The 18,645-nt window shown below is 44.5% G+C and overlaps 1 protein-coding gene across 1 annotated transcript; it reads left to right on the top strand.

The window, feature by feature from the left end:
• Positions 1-8,207: 8,207 nt before the first annotated feature.
• LOC141986336 (C->U-editing enzyme APOBEC-1-like) lies at positions 8,208-13,259 on the top strand. Its single transcript, XM_074950777.1, has 5 exons — positions 8,208-8,229; positions 9,495-9,522; positions 9,802-10,202; positions 11,054-11,169; positions 11,863-13,259. The coding sequence occupies exons 1-5, from the start codon at positions 8,208-8,210 to the stop codon at positions 12,394-12,396; spliced, it is 1,101 nt and encodes a 366-aa protein (XP_074806878.1). The 3' UTR covers positions 12,397-13,259.
• The last annotated feature ends 5,386 nt before the right edge of the window (positions 13,260-18,645 follow it).

Raw genomic sequence — 18,645 nt, 5'->3', positions numbered from 1 at the left:
ATGGGACAGAACACCACACCCAGAAGGAGTGTGGGTTACATATTTCCCCAAGCTGAGGTAGAGTGTCCTGAGCTTCAGAGACTTCCCAGTTGAAATCCCAGACAAGCCCCCATTTGTAATACCCACAGACTCCAGTTGTCAGTGAGCAGGATTGAACCTGGGGCCTCTGGAGCTCAGTGCATGAGCCTCTACTGCATGAGCTAAAAGCAAACTGGCTCTTAATTAAGGCTGTAGAGCAGACTCTCTCTGTAAGCGGTCTTGGTGCCACTAGATGGGACAGAGCACCACACCCAGGAGGTGTGGGGGTTACATAGGCATACAAATTGGATAATCACATTCAGTAAATTATAACCTTTCTGATGATGCCTTACAAGACCCATCATGCGTAAAGTATGTCTCAGTTATGCCATATCCATATCATAAGCATATTTCCATAAAGAACATGGGTTGTAACATCACACATAGTATGTACATATATAGTTGGGTGGGTTTGTAGTTGTATGTGTGTGTGTCTGCAAATGCACTGGACATCACTGCTCTCATGCTTCTCTCGCTTCCACCAGTGTAAATCAGGAATAACTCCATTGCAGTCCATAGAGATACACTGGTGTAAAACAGGGATAATTAAAAGGAAAATGTGAGTGGGGGCTGGAGGTGTGAAACACTCCCTGAGCAGCCAACTAAGCCTTTTTTTGGGAATACATGGAAAAGTATTTGCAGTGGTTTTTACTGATGAAGTTTCTCGTGTGAAATTTATCAGTAAATATGAATTAATATTCAGAGGGCACTGTGGACAGATCAGGGTGCACCACCTAGTGGTGGCGGTCTCTGGTGGTCACTCCACCTACTGGTCATAATGGGAGAGGTAGGGGATCCCAGGCCCTCCCACGCTACTGGGTTCTGACGCAGGGCCCTATGAGGTCTGTCCAATGTCTTTCATTCTGGAGTGCCCTGGGTCAACCTCCCTGGGTCACTTCCTACCTCCCTCTTTCCTACAGTAGGCTTCAGTTTAACTCAGTAAGCACTACCCAATAGGGAAGGATGTTCATGGGAAGGATGTTCCTTGCTGTCTGTTTTCATTTGTTTGAGCTTCCTTTGTTTTCCCTTCCTGCTTAATGACTCTGTTTACTGCTTAATTGAAAATTAAAGCAAACATACACTCCTTTGTTCAAAACAGGCTGGTTTGACTAGTTTGAGGCTACATGAGTTTTGAACATGCACTCTTAACATCAACCAGGGGAATCATATAACTTCACGTAAAGCTTGCCACACATGTTTTATCAGGACAATTCTGACCAGCAAGTTATGAGTTTTCAAATGATACCTCACAAGGCATACCTGGTATGTAGATCATTACACTAGTGTGTGGGATGTGAATACAGGGATATATTACAGCACAGCCCCCAAGGAGTTATTTGTGAGAAGCTGGGGGAGGGAAGTGAGGAGGCGGAAGCCCACTCAGAACTTTGAGCCCAGTGGTAATACATTAGACAATACATTAACTTCCTCCAGAGGGCCTAGCTCTGACCCAGGTATCTCGTGGTGCCAACTGGCAGAGGGCACAGGGGGGCATAAGGGTGCAAGGAATCCCCTGGGTCTGGTATTTACATCTCAGTTCACCAAAGAATGTCATGTAAGGGTCTCTACTGAGTCACACTGCTCATCATAATCCTTGTGATGTATTGCAAATAATATGGAAGGAGCTGTGTACCGATAAAGGAAGTTATGTTCTTAAAGCCTTGAAGTTAAAGGCAGGTCACCCAGAAGGGCATCTTGTTAGTTTGCTTTAGGCTCTTGAATGTGTGTCATGATTTTATTTGATCTGTAACCCTTTGGTTCCAATATTTCTGCTTCCTATCACTGCAATCTCTGGGCTTTGTTAAATACACGTACGCTTGCTTTCTCTATAACCAAAGCGAAGTGCTGTGTCTACGAGGAGCTGTAGTGGCCTATGGGGTAGCTGGTAAGCTGTGCAGCACTGTTCCTTTGGGAATGGCAGATCTGGGAATTCTGTGAGTGTCCAGTGGATCAGGGACTGGGCACTCCAGGGAGATGCTCGGAGGACTCAGCAGTTGGTGTGTACCAATTGCTGACCTGCAGAGGGACAGTGAAGTCCATGTGAGCAGAGAATGGAGGGCTTGTGTTTCTTATGAATTGGTGGAGCTGGGAGCTGACCCCTGGCAGCAGTGCTTAACTTGTAATGAAAGATGTGCCGGGGTTCAAGCAATGTTTTAAAATTCATAACTGATGCAGCAAGCACAGAGGTGCCAGGCGATGAACTGCCAAGCCCAGAGGTGCCGGTGCTCAGCCCTGGCAAGCCCTGCTGGCACAAATTAAACATTACCTTGCAGGTACAGACCAGGCTTCCTCATGCTAAGGACCAGTGGTGGTGAGGTGACTCACAAACCTGGGTACCTCCAGGCAGCATCACACTAGCTCATAGAATCATAGGACTGGAAGGGACCTTGATAAGTCATCTAGTCCAATTCCCTGCACTCAAGACAGGACTAAGTATTATCTAGACCAGGGATCAGTAACCTTTGGCACGCGGCCCACCAGGGAAATCTGCTGGCTGGCCAGGACGGTTTGTTTACTAGCACCGTCCGCAGGTTTGGCCGATCGCAGCTCTCCCTGGCAGTGGTTCGCCATTCCAGGCCAATGGGGCCTGCGGGAAGTGGCGGCCAGCACATCTCTCGGCCAGCGCTGCTTCCCGCAGCCCACATTGGCCTGGAAGGGAGAACTGTGGCCAGTAGGAGCTGCGATCGGCCGAACCTGCAGACGCTGCAGGTAAACAAACCTTCCCGGCCCACCAGTGGACTTCCCTGATGGGCCACGTGCCAAAGGGAGCCGATCCCTGATCTAGACCATCCCTGACAGGTGTTTGTCTAAACTGCTCTGAACAATCTAAAATAATGGAGATTTCACAACCTCCCTAGGCAATTCATTCCAGTGCTTGAACTACCCTGATAGTTAGGAAGTTTTTCCTAATGTCCAACCTAAACCGCCCTTGCTGCAATTTAAGCGCATTGCTTCTTGTCCTACTCTCAGAGGTTAACGAGGACAATGTTTCTCCCTTCTCCTTGTAATAACCTTTTATGTACTTGAAAACTGTTATCCTGTCCCCTCTAGTCTTCTCTTCTCCACACTGAACAAACCCAATTTTTTCAATCTTCCCTCATAGGTCATGTTTTCTAGACCTTTCATCATGTTTGTTGCTCTAGTTTGGATTTTCTCCAAGTTGTCCACATCTTTCCTGAAATGTGGCATCCAAAACTGGACACAGTACTCCAGTTGAGACCTAATCAACATTGGAATAGCACGGAAGAATTACTTCTTGTGTCTTGCTTACAACACTCCTGCTAATACATCCCAGAATATTTGCTTTTTTTGCAACAATGTTACCCTGTTGTCTCATATTTAGCTTGCAATGTACTATGACCCCCAGATCCCTTACCGCAGTACTCCTTCCTAGGCAGTCATTTCCCATTTTGTGTGTGTGCAACTGATTGTTCCTTCCTAAATGGAGTACTTTGCGTTTGTCCTTATTGAATTTCATCCTGTTTACTTCAGACCATTTCTCCAGTTTGTCCAGATCATTTTGAATTTTAATCCTATCCTCCAAAGCGCTTGCAACCCCTCCCAGCTTGGTATCATCCACAAACTTTATAAGTGTACTCTCTATGCCATTATCTAAACCATTGATGAAGATAAGAACAGGAGTACTTGTGGCACCTTAGCGACTAACAAATTTATTAGAGCATAAGCTTTCATGGGCTACAGCCCACTTCATGCGATGCATCATGTAGCTCATGAAAGCTTATGCTCAAATAAATTTGTTAGTCTCGAAGATGCCACAAGTACTCCTGTTCTTTTTACGAATACAGACTAACACGGCTGCTACTATGAAACCTGTCAGTGATGAAGATATTGAACAGAACCGATCCCTGCAGGACCCCACTCGTTATGCCCTTCCAGCTTGACTGCACCACTGATAACTACTCTCTGGGAATGGTTTTCCAACCAGTTCTGCACCCACCTTATAGTAGCTCCATCTAGGTTGCATTTCCCTAGTTTGTTTATGAGACAGTCAAGTAAGACAGTATCAAAAGCCTTACTAAAGACAAGATATGCCATATCTACCGCCTCCCTGCCATGAGTGGTGAGTGACTCTGCCATTTGGGGAGGCTGGGTGTGCCTGGACTGTGGCCCCGCCCTGTGGCCCACCCCCACTCGGTATCTTCCCCCCCAAAGCCCCACCCATGCTCCACCCCTGGCCCCACTAGGCTCCCTCCCTCAAGACGTCTCCACCCAACACTTGCACCTCTTCGCCCGCTCCGTTGAGGCCTCTCCCCCGTCCACCTGCCAGCTAGGTGGCTGGCCACTCACCACTGATACGTGCCTCTTCACCCCCTTCCCTGAGGCCCCATGCAGATGGAGTGGAGATGGGAAGAGGCGGAGCAAGGGCAGGACCTCAAGAGGAAAGAGGATGAATGGGAGTGGGGTCTCGAGGTGGAGCGGGGGTGGGCCATGGCCTGGGTGCCCCTTCTGTGGCAGCGCACTCCAAAGGCAGTGGGCTGGCTGTTTGGGGAGACTTAGCCTCCCCTGGCCTCTTATACTGCCGTCCGTGTTCCCCACTATCCACAAGGCTTGTTACTCTGTCAAAGAAAGTTATTAGATTGGTTTGACACAATTTTTTTTTGACAAATCCATTCTGACTGATACTTATCATCTTATTATCTTATAGTTGTTTGCAAATTGACTGATAATTATTTGCTCCATTATCTTTCTGGGTACTGAAGTGAAGCTGACTGGTCTGTAATTCCCTGGGTTGTCCTTATTTCCCTTTTTATAGATTGGTACCATATTTGCCCTTTTCCAGTCCTCTAGAATCTCTCCCATCTTTCATGACTTTTCAAAGATAATTGCTAATAGCTCTGATATCTCTTCAGTCAGCTCCTTGAGTATTCTAGGATGTATTTCTGTGGGGAAGACAACATGTCAGAGAAAAGGTCACGACCTTCTAACCAGATGTGAAGGAAAAAAAGATTTTGGGCTACAGCTGCTACCTGATTTTCCAAAATGAGCTGAGTATTCAACAGAACCCCCAAATAAACACTTTTCTTTCAGAAAACAAAAGCAGTTCTTCTCCACCAATGGGACAGATTTAACTGTTTTCTCTTAAGCATCACTTCTGTCTTCTCTGGGCTGAGCCTTAGCCAGCTTGGCCTCATCCAGACCCCAGTCTCAGCTAGGCACTGAGAGAAACAAGAGACCTACTGGTCTGATTAAAAAGAAATGTTATGATGAGTTCCAGACACATACTGATGGTGTCATCATCCAAACTATTTCACAGTCTCTTTTCGTGGCCTCACGCTGGACAGAAGGAGTGACAGGATGGAGCCTGGTGGTGGCCCACAGATAGCTTCTGCAGAGCAGAGGCAACCAACACAAACCTGTGCTATCTTAGAGACAAAAGAATGGAGTCACACTCCACTCGGAACCCACAGACCTTGTGATCCATGATATCAAAGGCAGCTGAGAGAATGAAGAAAATCAGCCTGGATGGACACTTGCATGCCAGTTGAGTTCAGTGGAGCCAGAATGTCACCTTTGATCTTTGTTCATTACCAGGAACGGGTTATCAGCCAAGTAGACCAGAGTTGTCTGTACCAAAAGCCAGCCAGCTGTTCAGAAAAACTGAGAATTCCAGATAATGCCACAGTTATTTTCCCACATATTGAAGTGCAGAACTGAGAGTCAGTGGATATGAGTTGTATCCCTGGTTTTGTCACTGACTCACTGTGTGGCCTTGGGCAAGTCCTTAAACCTCCTTATACCTCATTTTCCACATCTGTAAAACAGGGATAATACTCCCCTACATTCTATTTTCTACAGGTTCTGCTACCACATTCATCACTGCAGTCTCTGAGCGTCTTCCAGTAACATGATACATATGAAGTAACATGATAAACATCTGTCGTATATATGTTGTTCTCTCATATACACGTTGCTATGTGTTTATGTTAGAGGAGGTAAGATCAAATGCACCTTAACACCTGAAGCAGAATTTGGTGAGATTTGCTGTCATAGTTCCTAGGACAGTTAATTCTGCAGTCTTGGGAAATCCCCCCCAAAATCTCTGCCTCTTGCAACACAGCAGGGTGTGTGGGAATAAACGCATTAACGCATGAGAGGTGCTCAGGTCCTGTGTTGATGGGGTCCACACAAATGCCTATGAATTCAGCACCTAGCACAATGGGGTCCGATAGCATATCTGAGACAACGAGGTGCTATGGTCACCAGCATAATAATAATGAATCCTCATTATGATTTCTCATTAATCTTCCCCAAAAATAGGATGGTGAGAGAGATGATAGTAACTGATGCAGTGATGAGCTTCAAGAGCAGGGGCCTAACTATCGCTTTTTAAGAAACCTACAAACACTAGAGATGGAGTGAGAGAGAGAAAGAGAGAGAGACAGAGAGTTACTGTCATCCTGCCCTCCCTCCCCGAGTGGGGCATTGACAGTTTCTATCAGTAATGTACACAGCATCTCCCTGTTACATTTTCCTAACTACACAGGAACTGCACATGAAAACTATGGTACAGTACAGTAGGTGTTGGTTACATATTTTCAGCAGTTAACCTTGCTATTCAAGTATATCTCTAATGGACACTGCCTGTTTGCTCTAGCTCAGCCGTGGAACTGAGTCACTCAGAACACAGGGACAATTTAGGGGATACTCCAGGAAATGTTCAACAGTGTCATGAACTCCTCAGGCACAGACTGTATTGTAGATCAGCCCTGGAAACAGATCACTCAGACCCAGGTGGGGATGTTGGGAAAGGTGTTTCTCTAAGCATTGTTCTGGAATATTTCCCTCTGGTAGCACAGTGACCAGGAATCAGTGACCAGTGACCGTGCTGACATCAGGGACAAGGAACTGGGTTTTTTCCTGGATATTGCTCCCATACCCATTGTCATACTCCATGATCCACAGAGAAGAGTGTCAAAGGAATCAAGGCTGTGCCTGAAAAAACAAACCACAGGTTTCAAGTAAATTCTTTTGCTTCTCCCACCCATGAGTATCCTTCTGTCACACAAAGAAACCTCCCTAGAGGCTGCTGGAGGATCCCTGTCCCAATTATAGATGACAGAGTCTCTGCCCAGTTGCCTAGGCCAACTGACAAGTGCCCTCTGCAGGTTGCTCTCTACACAAATGCCCTCCATGGTGCCTCCTCTCTGTGTGTTCTGGGGGGTGGGGGAGAATTTCAAGGGCAGTTCTGGGCCTACACTGCCTTACCACGCAGGGAGCAATGCCAGTATTGTGGCAAAGGATATATGATTCCCCTGCATTAAATATTGCCCATCTCCCTTCAATTTCTGCCATACCTCTGGGTGCCTGTGGTAACTCCAATTTGTCACTGTGAGCTCAAAGGGCTGTTTCAAGTCGTGAGCAACAAGCACATGTATTTCCAAAATTACTACATTTTATAGTCTAGAGAAACGGGAAATGGAGGGGCCACATCTTAATAACTGTCTCTCTTGATGCCCATTCAGGGATGTGACTCCCACTGTGTTAGTCACATGGATTCTTAATGACACAAAGACTTCAGAGTGTTTAACCGCGGAATCAGTTTTTGATAGGAATACTGCTGGAATTCCTTGTGTGAGCTTAGAACTGACGTTTTGCTCTAGAAAGGGAGAAGGGTTAAAAGAAGAGGCTCCTGGCTCAGCCCAGAAAAAGAATTTCTTCACATTCCTTAACGGGGCGGGGGGGGGGGAGATGTTCCCTCCCAGCAGAAATAGCCTAGGAGTTTCTTGGATTAGCCTGAACACTTCATTTAATAAAACAAGCAACTCAAATATCAACAGAGAAGCTATTATTCTCCAAGCCCCATGTATATCAAATAACTTTTATGTAGTTTTTCAAATATAGTAAAGGTGCAGCCAAATTTGTAACAACCTAATGTTATCAGAATGCATTAAAATAGTTTTATTAAGAACAATTTTGCATCAGTGCTGAGGTCCATCCCCCACATCACTCAGAGCCTAACGTCAGCAAAGAGCTGAATAATCAGTCGCTGGCTGGTGCTATTTGTTTCTGTAATCTCCTAAGTTTCTGTCATCAGGAATAGAAACTGAAAGGGAGAAAAGCACCCTACAAAAAGAAGGTAGCATTGGATGCTGTAGTTAGGGAAAACCATGGCTTCTGGCTGGAATGGAGGTAAAGATTCAGCATTAGTGCATGTGTGTGTGTGTGCACATTTGAAATATATACATATAAGTGTGCATTTGTGTGTCTTCATGGCTATATGAATTGATGAGTGTACACATGTATGTGCATCTGTATGACTGTTGTGGATCTATGTATGTAAGATATGTATATTTGGTAGATAAATCCAGTCTATCGCTCTGTGTGTGTTTATACATCTACAGTGTTTTTAGTTACTATCTTTTCAGTAAAAACAAACAAAACCACTGACAGTAAATGATTTTCTTACATCAGTACTAAACAAGTACAACTTACAAAGAAAAAGGTGAGAGAATACAGCAGAGCTGAGGCAGTCTAGGTTACAAGTTATAGTAGATAGACATATTGGTTTTATGAAAGTTAAAGCAACAATTATTTAACTTAGTACATCCCATTGGGCCCATCTTTCCTCAGACAGTTCCGATTTTTGTGTGTGTCTATGCGTATGGGTTTCTGTCTGTCTGTCTGGGCTTAAAAAATTTGCACCAGTGTAACTAAGTAGGTATATTGGTGCAAAAACCTCACTCCTGTGTCTGGAAGTCCTTTGAAGTCAAGTGAAGTATTTTCACTGATTTCAATTGTAGCCCATAGGTCTAGCCTGCTGACTTGTTTTATTATTATTCTGCCTTTATTTGCTGGTATGCTTGTTTGATTTATTGTATTTTGTATTAGATTACTTTATGTTTGGCTGTAATGCAAGGAACCTACAGGCCTGTATCCTGTATGATTAGCTTAAGCAAGTTAGCATAGTACTGTTAAGTCGGCTATCTTTGGCATAGATAAATGGCCTAACAATCACCCTTTTAGATTTTCGGGGAACTAGACATGTTTACCTAAGAAAGTTGGACCTCGATAGTGACCATCTCACTTCCACTGATTTCCATTGGAGTGAGATGCCTGAATACCTTTGAGGATCTGGGCCTAACTGTATCTTGGGTAATAAAGAGGATTTGATGCTTCACTAGAGGCTTAACATGCAAAGTTAAACAGATCACCGGAAATGGGGTTCAGAAAGATTTCCCCTTCCCTAAGCAGTATAACAGGTGGCATGTCAGAGTTACATCCTATTCAGCAGCATTGAACGTGGGTCATCTGTTAGGACCAGGTGGTTATGAGACTCATGCAATTGATTTCTGTGAATACAAAAAAGCCAAGTTGCAGGATTTTGGTTATTCCTGTCTTCCTCTGTATTTCTGCTGCCAGAAGATAGATGATTTTCTAATTATCTTTTCTAATAGGTCACTTGACTGACTATACCATCGAGAGGTGAGAATGACCATTCTATATCCCCAAACCTGACCAGTTCCATCAAGGGTTCCGGAAAGGGGGATGGAGGACTCCAGATAGTCTTTCTCATTCACTTTTATTCCAAATCTCCTCTCTCTCTCTCTCTCGCTCTCTCTCTCTCTGTCATTGTCCCTCTGTCTATGTTTCTGTGGGTCTGTGTGTCTCTCTTTGGCCCCAGGATTTAGCTATGTGGAACAGGGCTAGTGAAAGTGCCATCAGTGGACATTACATTTTCACAGTGACTTGATCTTGTTTCAGGTGGAAGATACAACCAAAGGAGTTCAAGGACGTTTATGACCCGAGTGTACTTCCCAGAGTGACTTATCTGCTCTATGAAATTAAATGGGGCAACAGCACCAAGATTTGGAGAAACTGGTGCCGAAACAACAGCACCCAGCATGCTGAAATCAACTTCCTGGAAAATTCCTTCAAGGAAAGATCTCTCAATCCTTTGACCCATTGCTCCATCACCTGGTTCCTCTCCTGGAGTCCTTGCTGGAAATGCTCCCAGTCTGTGGTACAGTTCCTGAAGACATACCCCAAAGTGAACCTAGAAATGTATGTAGCGCGGCTCTTTAGGCATAAAGACAGACGCAACCAACTAGGCCTGCGTGACCTGGTGATGAATGGAGTCACCCTTAGAGTCATGGACCTCTCAGGTAATTATTCATTTAATTTCAAAGAAGGTGGAAGAATCAACAGGTTTGGAGGACTGAGCTATGGAGCTTTTCATTTCTATGTCATTGATTTTAGCAGGGACACTGGTATGTAGTGACCAAAAGTCATTTTCATCACAGACACCAGCCCTCCATTGAACATTAATTGTCTCCTTTGTCAGGCTCAGCTGAGATGGCAAGGGCTGACTGCAACATGGAGATTGAACTTCTTTCACTATTATTCGTGGTCTCCTGGTAAATCAAACTAACGGGGAGGGCATGAGATGCTTACTTACACACTCACTGTGGCCCGTCCTGTTCCTGTTCTGAGGATAAATTGCAAATTTCATTCTCAGGTGCCATCAATTCAGCATCTTTTATCAATATCAACATTTATCTCAGCTCTAAACTGTAGCTTTCCAATAGTCTGACAAAGTACATTCACCTGCATAACCCCGCAGCGCACTTGTCCAATTTTTTAGAATATGAACCTTGAACAGATGTGCCCGGTTTGTTAGCCACATGGTGTATGTGCTGTAAAGTTGCTGACTCTGTAATATGGTAGCACTCTGTTCAATAAAGAGATCTGGTGATTCCAGTACTGTATAACATTTCTCTAAACAAAAACTCACTGTTACAATGCGTATTATTTTGTCTCTGATATTTACATGGCAAGGATTTGTAAACCTGTTAAAACTTCCTCAGTAAATAAAAAGGAAAAAAAAATGCTCTGTCTTAATAGCAGTTACATAACAACTTAATCTTTCTTGAACCATACTGACCTCTCATAGTTGCACAGACAGCCTCTTGACGTATCTTTTAATTTATGTGACTGGATATTTCTATTTCCTCAGCTTACAACTATTGTTGGAGAACATTTGTCAACCATCAAAATGGAAAAGACTACTTGCCTTGGCACCTCACCCCATGGATAATGTTCTTTTTTTCTGAACTCCAGCTTATCCTTCAGGTTAGTAGATCTTTGGGAGGAAAATTTGATCCAGAAGTTATCCAGAGTCATGTACAGATGAGGTATCCAGAGTGCACCACTGTGATATTTCATGGATCTCCTCTGAAGCCCTTGAAATCTTTCCTGGTTCTGAATGGCCAAGTTCCATGGCTGAGCTACATCAGTCAGGTTTCAGAGTAGCAGCTGTGTTAGTCTGTATTCGCAAAAAGAAAAGGAGTACTAGTGGCACCTTAGAGACTAACGAATTTATTTGAGCATAAGCATCCGATGAAGTGAGCTGTAGCTCACGAAAGCTTATGCTCAAATAAATTAGTTAGTCTCTAAGGTGCCACGAGTACCCCTTTTCTTTCTACATCAGTCAGTGACTGATGAGTTAATAGGGCTATTAATATTCCATGGGTCTCCCCTGAATTCTCCCTGGTTCTGAGTGACACGGATCCATGGCTGGGCTATAACTTGTGGGGAGTGCCAGATGTGTTTATGGTTCCTTTGGACATGCTGGGTCTGCGTTACATGTGAAATGCTCATGGACCTGACATACGTTTGTTGAAATGTTGCAGGTGTTTGTATGTTTATAAAGAAATTTCCTATTGTGGACCCTACCCATTAAATATCTGAGTGATTCTAAAGTCACTATGTTTAGTTGTTAACCTCCAAATATTTTTTAAATTCATATTTCGCCTCTCCCACCAGGGCTCCGCAGCCAGTTTACAGATCTGGCCGGCAAGTAACAATCAGATTCCAAGTTTCAGTCTTATTCGACCAGAATATTGTCATCTAATGCCTCTGCAAAGGGTTGGCACAGAAGCTAGTCATGTGAAATCATCACATTACTGGCCTGAATCAACAGCCAATCACCAGCAACTGCTAGTGTTTGGGCCTGGACTATCCGCCAGTCACCAGCCACAGCCAATGTTTAGGCCTGGACCAGCAGTCAGTAATCATCAGCCACTAGTGTTTGGACCTGGACCAGTAGCCAATCACCTGCAACAGCCAATATTTAGGCCTGGACCAGCAGTCAGTCATCATCAGTCACTAGTGTTTGGACCTGGACCAGTAGCCAATCGCCTGCAACAGCCAATGTTTAGGCCTGGACCAGCAGTCAGTCATCATCAGCCACTAGTGTTTGGGCCAGGACTATCGACTAGTTGCCATCTGCAACCTGTGTTTAGGCCAGAACTACCAGCCAATCAGCGACAGCAACAGGATTCAGGCCTAGACCATTAGCCAATCAACAGCAACAACAAAGTAACAGGTTCTGGAATAGATCCCCTTGGATCTCCATAGGAAATAAACCTCTGGGAGTCCCCTCATAGTTTGCACTTACGTAAACAAGGGGAAACACATTTTAACATACTTCAGGCAATACCCTTGTTATGAATAACCCTAAACATTTATTGCTCCTATGAACAGTTTTGTGAGGAAATAATTGGTGATACTGTGATGCTCTGTACCTCAGGGGAACACCCTACACCCCCATGTTCATCTTTATAAAATGATTGTGTGGTATCCAATGCAAAGTTTGTCATGTTGGGTGTCTTCGGAAGGCTCATAATGCACTGAGCATGGTTGTTATAGTGATGTTATAGTAATTGTTACAGTAATGTTATAGTAAGTTTATAGGTTATAATTTCATGTATATAGTTATGAGGATGAAAATGTATCCTCATGGCTTAAAGCAAGCCCATGCAAAAGCTCTCCAAGAACAGAGAGGCAGTTCATACCTCATCAGGGCATGGTTGGGACAAACCCAGCCCAGCCTCACAGGAACAATGGACACTGGCTTAGACAACAACAAAAGAATCTGTTAGACCCTTGAGGGAGTCACCCCCATCCTTTGGTCACTTTGGAACTGTGATGAGGTAATGCTCACCTGACTCTGAAGGGGGGAAGTGGGGAGGCAAAGCCAAGAGGAAAGAAAGGACGTGATAAAAGGGAGAGACATTTTGCCATGCTCTCTCTCTTCCACCTACATCTACAGACACCACCACCACCAAGCGATTGAAACACTGATCAAAGGGGAGAGCCTGACTGAAAAGTAACCAGCCAGCCTGTGGTGAGAAGCATTTAAGTTTTTAAGGGCATTAAAAGTGTTAAGATCAGCTTAGAATGCATTTTGCTTTTATTTCATTTGACCAAATCTGACTTGTAATGCTTTGACTTATAATCACTTAAAATCTATCTTTATAGCTAATAAATCTGTTTGTTTATTCTACCTGAAGCAGTGTGTTCAGTCTGAAGTGTGTCAGAGGCTCCCCTTGGGAGAACAAGCCTGGTACATATCAATTTCTTTGTTAAATTGACAAACTTATATAAGCTTGCAGTGTCCAGCAGGCACAATTGGACACTGCAAGCCAGAGGTTCCCAGGGTTGCATCTGGAACCGGAGATATTGGCTAGTGTCATTCGGTTGCAAGAAGCTGGGAGCAGCTTACATGCCAGAGGCTCTGTGTGAACAGCCCAGGAGTGGGGGTTCTCACAGCAGAGCAGGGAAAGGCTAGCTCCCAGAGTCAAGGATTGGGGTGACCTAGCAGATCACTGATCCAGACAACACCAAAGAGGAACGTCACTGATGCATATTGATATTCCAAGGCCTGGAAGATTCTTTACTCTTCCAAGCTTATTCCTTAGTGTTATTTTTCAGTTGGGGTGTCCTAGATTTTATTGTCCATTTTATTTGTAAAAAGAAAAGGAGGACTTGTGGCACCTTAGAGACTAACCAATTTATTTGAGCATGAGCTTTCGTGAGCTACAGCTCACTTCATCGGATGCATACTGTGGAAACTGCAACCACAGTATGCATCTGATGAAGTGAGCTGTAGCTCACGAAAGCTCATGCTCAAATAAATTGGTTAGTCTCTAAGGTGCCACAAGTCCTCCTTTTCTTTTTGCGAATACAGACTAACACGGCTGTTACTCTGAAACATTTATTTGTAAACTTACCTTTGGAATAAAATAAATCAAACATTTATTTTAATGAGCTGCTGCTCTTGTTGTCTAATTTTGCTGTTATTTTTAAGAGTGTGCATTTTTCTGAGCCCTCATAATGACCCTGGCAGTGATAACTAGCTAATGACCTAATGTGAGACAAAAGTATCATATGAGTGGAATTGAAACTAGAGATAGAGACCCAGTACTTGGATTTTTTTTAAACATATTGATTAATTATTAGTACATTTTTTAATTTTTATTTCTACAGCGCGAACGTTGTGCAAGGTGCATGCATGTGTGAAGGCACTGGGCCAAATTCTTCTCTCTGAGCCTGACCCAAAGCACACTGAACTCAGTGGAAGCCCTTCCATTGATTTTCAGTGGGCTTTGGATCAGGCTCTCTGCTACACCAGTGTCAAACAGTTGAAATCAGTGGATTTAAACCAGTGCAATCAAGAGCAGGATTTGGCCCAAAGTCCCTACTCTGAAGAGTTTACAGTCTAGGTACAATCTATGGGCCAGGCCCCAAGACATGCTGAGCACCTCTAGCTCTCATTGACTCCAGCACAGGTGTTCAGTACCACTTAGAACTGCAAGCCCAGCAGATGGAACTCCACTAACTGAATTTGGTCCAACAAGCCTATTGTTACAAGAGGTAATTCACCCTAGTTGAGAGCGCCGTCATGAGATCTATGCCCCACTGCAGTCCCACTTAAGCACTCAAAACAGATCTTAAGGGAGTCTTACATGGTGTTTAGGCTTCTGCTCAGGGATGAATTTCATTCACACTCACTTAAGGTTAGAATAGAAAATCCAAGAGAGAAGTAATGGGTCAGATCTGATCTCAGTTATAGTAGTCTAAGCCTGGAGTAACTCCTGTGAAGTCAAGGGAGTTACTCTGGATCCTCCCAGGTGTTACTGAGAACATAATCTGTTTCTGTGGATCCATTCTTTCCATACCTGCATGTCTACCAATGTGATATATGCCATCATGTGCCAGCAATGCCCATCTACCATGTACATTGGCCAAACCGGACAGTCTCTACACAAAAGAATAAATGGACACCAATCTGACATCAGGAATTATAACATTCAAAAACCAGTAGGAGAACACTTCCGTCTCCCTGGACACTCAATAACAGACTTAAAAGTGGCAATTCTTCAACAAAAAAAACCTTCAGAAACAGACTCCAACAAGAAACTGCAGAACTGGAATTAATTTGCAAACTGGACACCATCAAATTAGGCCTGAATAAAGACTGGAAGTGGATGGGTCACTACAAAAACTAATTTCCCCCTGCTGATACTCACACCTTCTTGTCAACTGCTTGAAATGGGTTACCTTGTTTACATTGGCTTCATTAGCACTACAAAAGAGATTTCCACTCCTTCTTGTCAACTGTTGAGAATAGCCCACTTCCACCTTAACTGAATTGGCTCGTTAGCACTGACCCCCCACTTGGTAAGGCAACTCCCATCTTTTCAGATGCTGTGTATTTATACCTCCCTACTGTATGTTCCACTCCATGCATCTGATGAAGTGGGTTTTAGCCTACAAAAGCTAATGCCCAAATAAATTTGTTAGTCTCTAAGGTGCCACAAGGACTCCTTGTTGTTTTTCCATACACTGACACCTAGTGGACTACACAGGGAGAGTTTAATTCATTTCTAGAGGACTGATTAAATATTGACACTGTGCTGCCCAGGGACCCTCAGCCCCATGGAACAACATTTAGGGACTATAAATCCTCATCAAGTATGAATTAATACTCCTATATCATGCCCAGATCTACCTTCCCTCAACCTAGACTCTGGATAACTTCTGGATCAAATTTTCCTCCCAAAGATCTACTAACCTGAAGGATAAGCTCTGTTATAGTCTCTGTTGGACCAACCTCTCCCATCCCTCTGAAGGTACCTTTGTCCTCCTCCCACTCCCAGTTCCTCTCCACTGTTGTAACTGCAAAGTTAGGTAAGTTGCTAAGGGCTCTGTCTTCTACCTCCAAAAGAAACCCTTCCTAAGGGCTTCTACACCCCATGGCTTGTGAATCACCTGCATGTGCTTTGTCCTCCCAGGTAACCTATCATCTCAGGAAGAATAAAACACTGAGGGTGCATCTACATTGTAAAGAAAAACCTGCCACTGACCCATGTCAGCTGACTTGGGCTGCGGGACTGTTTCATTGCAGCATAGGTTTCCAGGCTTGGGCTCCAGCCTGAGCTCTGGGACCCTCCCCTAGAGACCAGACTCCAGCCTGAGCCTGGAAGTCTACACTGCAATTAAACATCTCCTTAGCCCGAGCCCCACAAGCCCAAGTCAGCTGGCACGGGCCAGCTGTGGGTGTCTAATTGCAGAATAGACACACCCTAAAAAAACTGGTTTCAGAATAGCAGCCGTGTTAGTCTGTATCCGCAAAAAGAACAAGAGTACTTATGGCACCTTAGAGACTAATAAATTTATTTGAGCATAAGCTTTCGTGGGCTACAACTCACTTCATCAGATGCAAGCAGTGGAAAATACAGTAGGATGATTTTATATACACAGAGGACATGAAACAATAAACTGTCATTATAGTGTGCATGGTAACACCCATTGTTTCATGTTCTCTGTGTACATAAAATCATCCTACTGTATTTTCCACTGCATGCAGCCAATGAAGTGGGCTGTAGCCCACGAAAGCTTATGCTCAAATAAATTTGTTAGTCTCGAAGGTGCCACAAGTACTCCTTTTCTTTTTTCCTATAAAAACCTTGCTCTCAAATACATACGGGCGGAGTGAATTCCCCTGTTATTTTTCAATACTGTGAGCCAAACTTGGCCCTGACGTGAGTGCATGGAACTCCCATTGATCTCAGAAGGAGTATACATATTTATGCCAGGGCTGAACAGGTTTTTCATTCATTCATAATATATCACGGTACGCAATGGTTTAATGAAAGTGGAGACCTCCTAAAACTCCCACTTGGTGAACCATAGAGATGAGATCAGCAAATCCATCTCTCTGTTAAACCACCCAACAAATCGTTTCATAATCCTCTTGTCTTCCATGCTGCTAAGTGGTGTTTTGATCTGGGAAGAAGCTTCTGGCTAATATGTTAATTACCAGCAATCCCGTGTCTTTGTCATTAAATACGGAATGCTACAGGCCATGTCATCCCTTCTAATTTTAGCCATGGAGAGGACGTAGTGAGGAGAAAACCCAAGGCCTGATAGACCTCAATGGGAGCAGGAGCAGGCCCTGTTACCACTTTCTTCCCACCTCTTAGGGTCCTTCCTGCATAAATTAGGGCCTGATCCCAATGGAGTGCTGAGCGCCCTCCACTGCACTAACTACAGTAGAGCTGAGGGTGTTAACACTGCACCTTTCAGGAGATACTCAGTACATATCAGGAGCAGACTCTGAATGCTAATGTAAATCATGGGAATTTCTACACCATTCCTTCTCCAACAATCCTCCCGATGAGGCTTGTACCTAAGAATGGAAGGGAAGCCAGTGAAGTACTGCAGAGAGGTTATCCCTCTTCACAGATAGGGCATATCTCCACTGATGTCCTGAATGGCCCACTAATCCCACAGAATTTCCCCAGGGGCTTTAAAACCTCAGTGGGATTAGTGGGCCATGGTCCCTCCACAGCCAAAAACCGGTGGACAATGCCATCCTCAAATAACACACATGCTCATCACAGCAGTGTCTCCAGAAAGTGAGAAGAAACCTATCGGCAGGACTTTGCTCTTGTTGACAGACTGGTTGTGCATCACTGTAGCATGCGCACTGAAGTGTTCCTATCTTTACACCACAGCAGCACACAGATTGACAGGCATGCTTCCAGGACCACAGTTAGTGGCCAAAATAATATTAACGGAGGGCCTGGTGTTTTCCATGCTGGCTCCCAAGTGTCAGGTGCCTATATATATGAGTTACTCTGGATCCTCCCAGATGTTACTGAGAACATAATCTGTTTCTGTGGATCCATTCTTTCCATACCTGCATGTCTACCAATGTGATATATGCCATCATGTGCCAGCAATGCCCATCTGCCATGTACATTGGCCAAACTGGACAGTCTCTACACAAAAGAATAAATGGACACCAATCTGACAACAGGAATTATAACATTCAAAAATCAGTAGGAGAACACTTCCGTCTCCCTGGACACTCAATAACAGACTTAAAAGTGGCAATTCTTCAACAAAAAAAACCTGCTGCATTTGTATTATTATTTATTCTTTGTATTACCATAGTGCAGTGGTCCCCAAACTGTGGGGCATGACCCCCAAAGGGGGTGCCGAAGAACATTGGGGGCGGGGGCGTGGTGGGCCGGGCCAGCCCCGACAGGAGGCGGGGAGGGAGCTCCAGCCCTGCCCCACCCTGCCCTCAGTTCTGCTCCAGCCCCACCCCCAGCTGCAGCCCTCAGCCTCGGCATGGCTCTGCAAGTGGCCAGGGGACCGACTGCTGGCCCTGCCTCCACTCCCGGCTTTGCCCTGCCACCAGTTTTGGCCCCCATTACAGCTGTCCATCCCCGATCCTGGCCCTGGCTCTGGGGG

Source organism: Natator depressus, chromosome 1 (genome assembly GCF_965152275.1).
Source record: "Natator depressus isolate rNatDep1 chromosome 1, rNatDep2.hap1, whole genome shotgun sequence".
Lineage (NCBI taxonomy): Eukaryota > Metazoa > Chordata > Testudines > Cheloniidae > Natator > Natator depressus.
The sequence above is the reverse complement of the archived record's forward strand: the minus strand, read 5'-3'. Positions and strand labels throughout refer to the sequence as shown.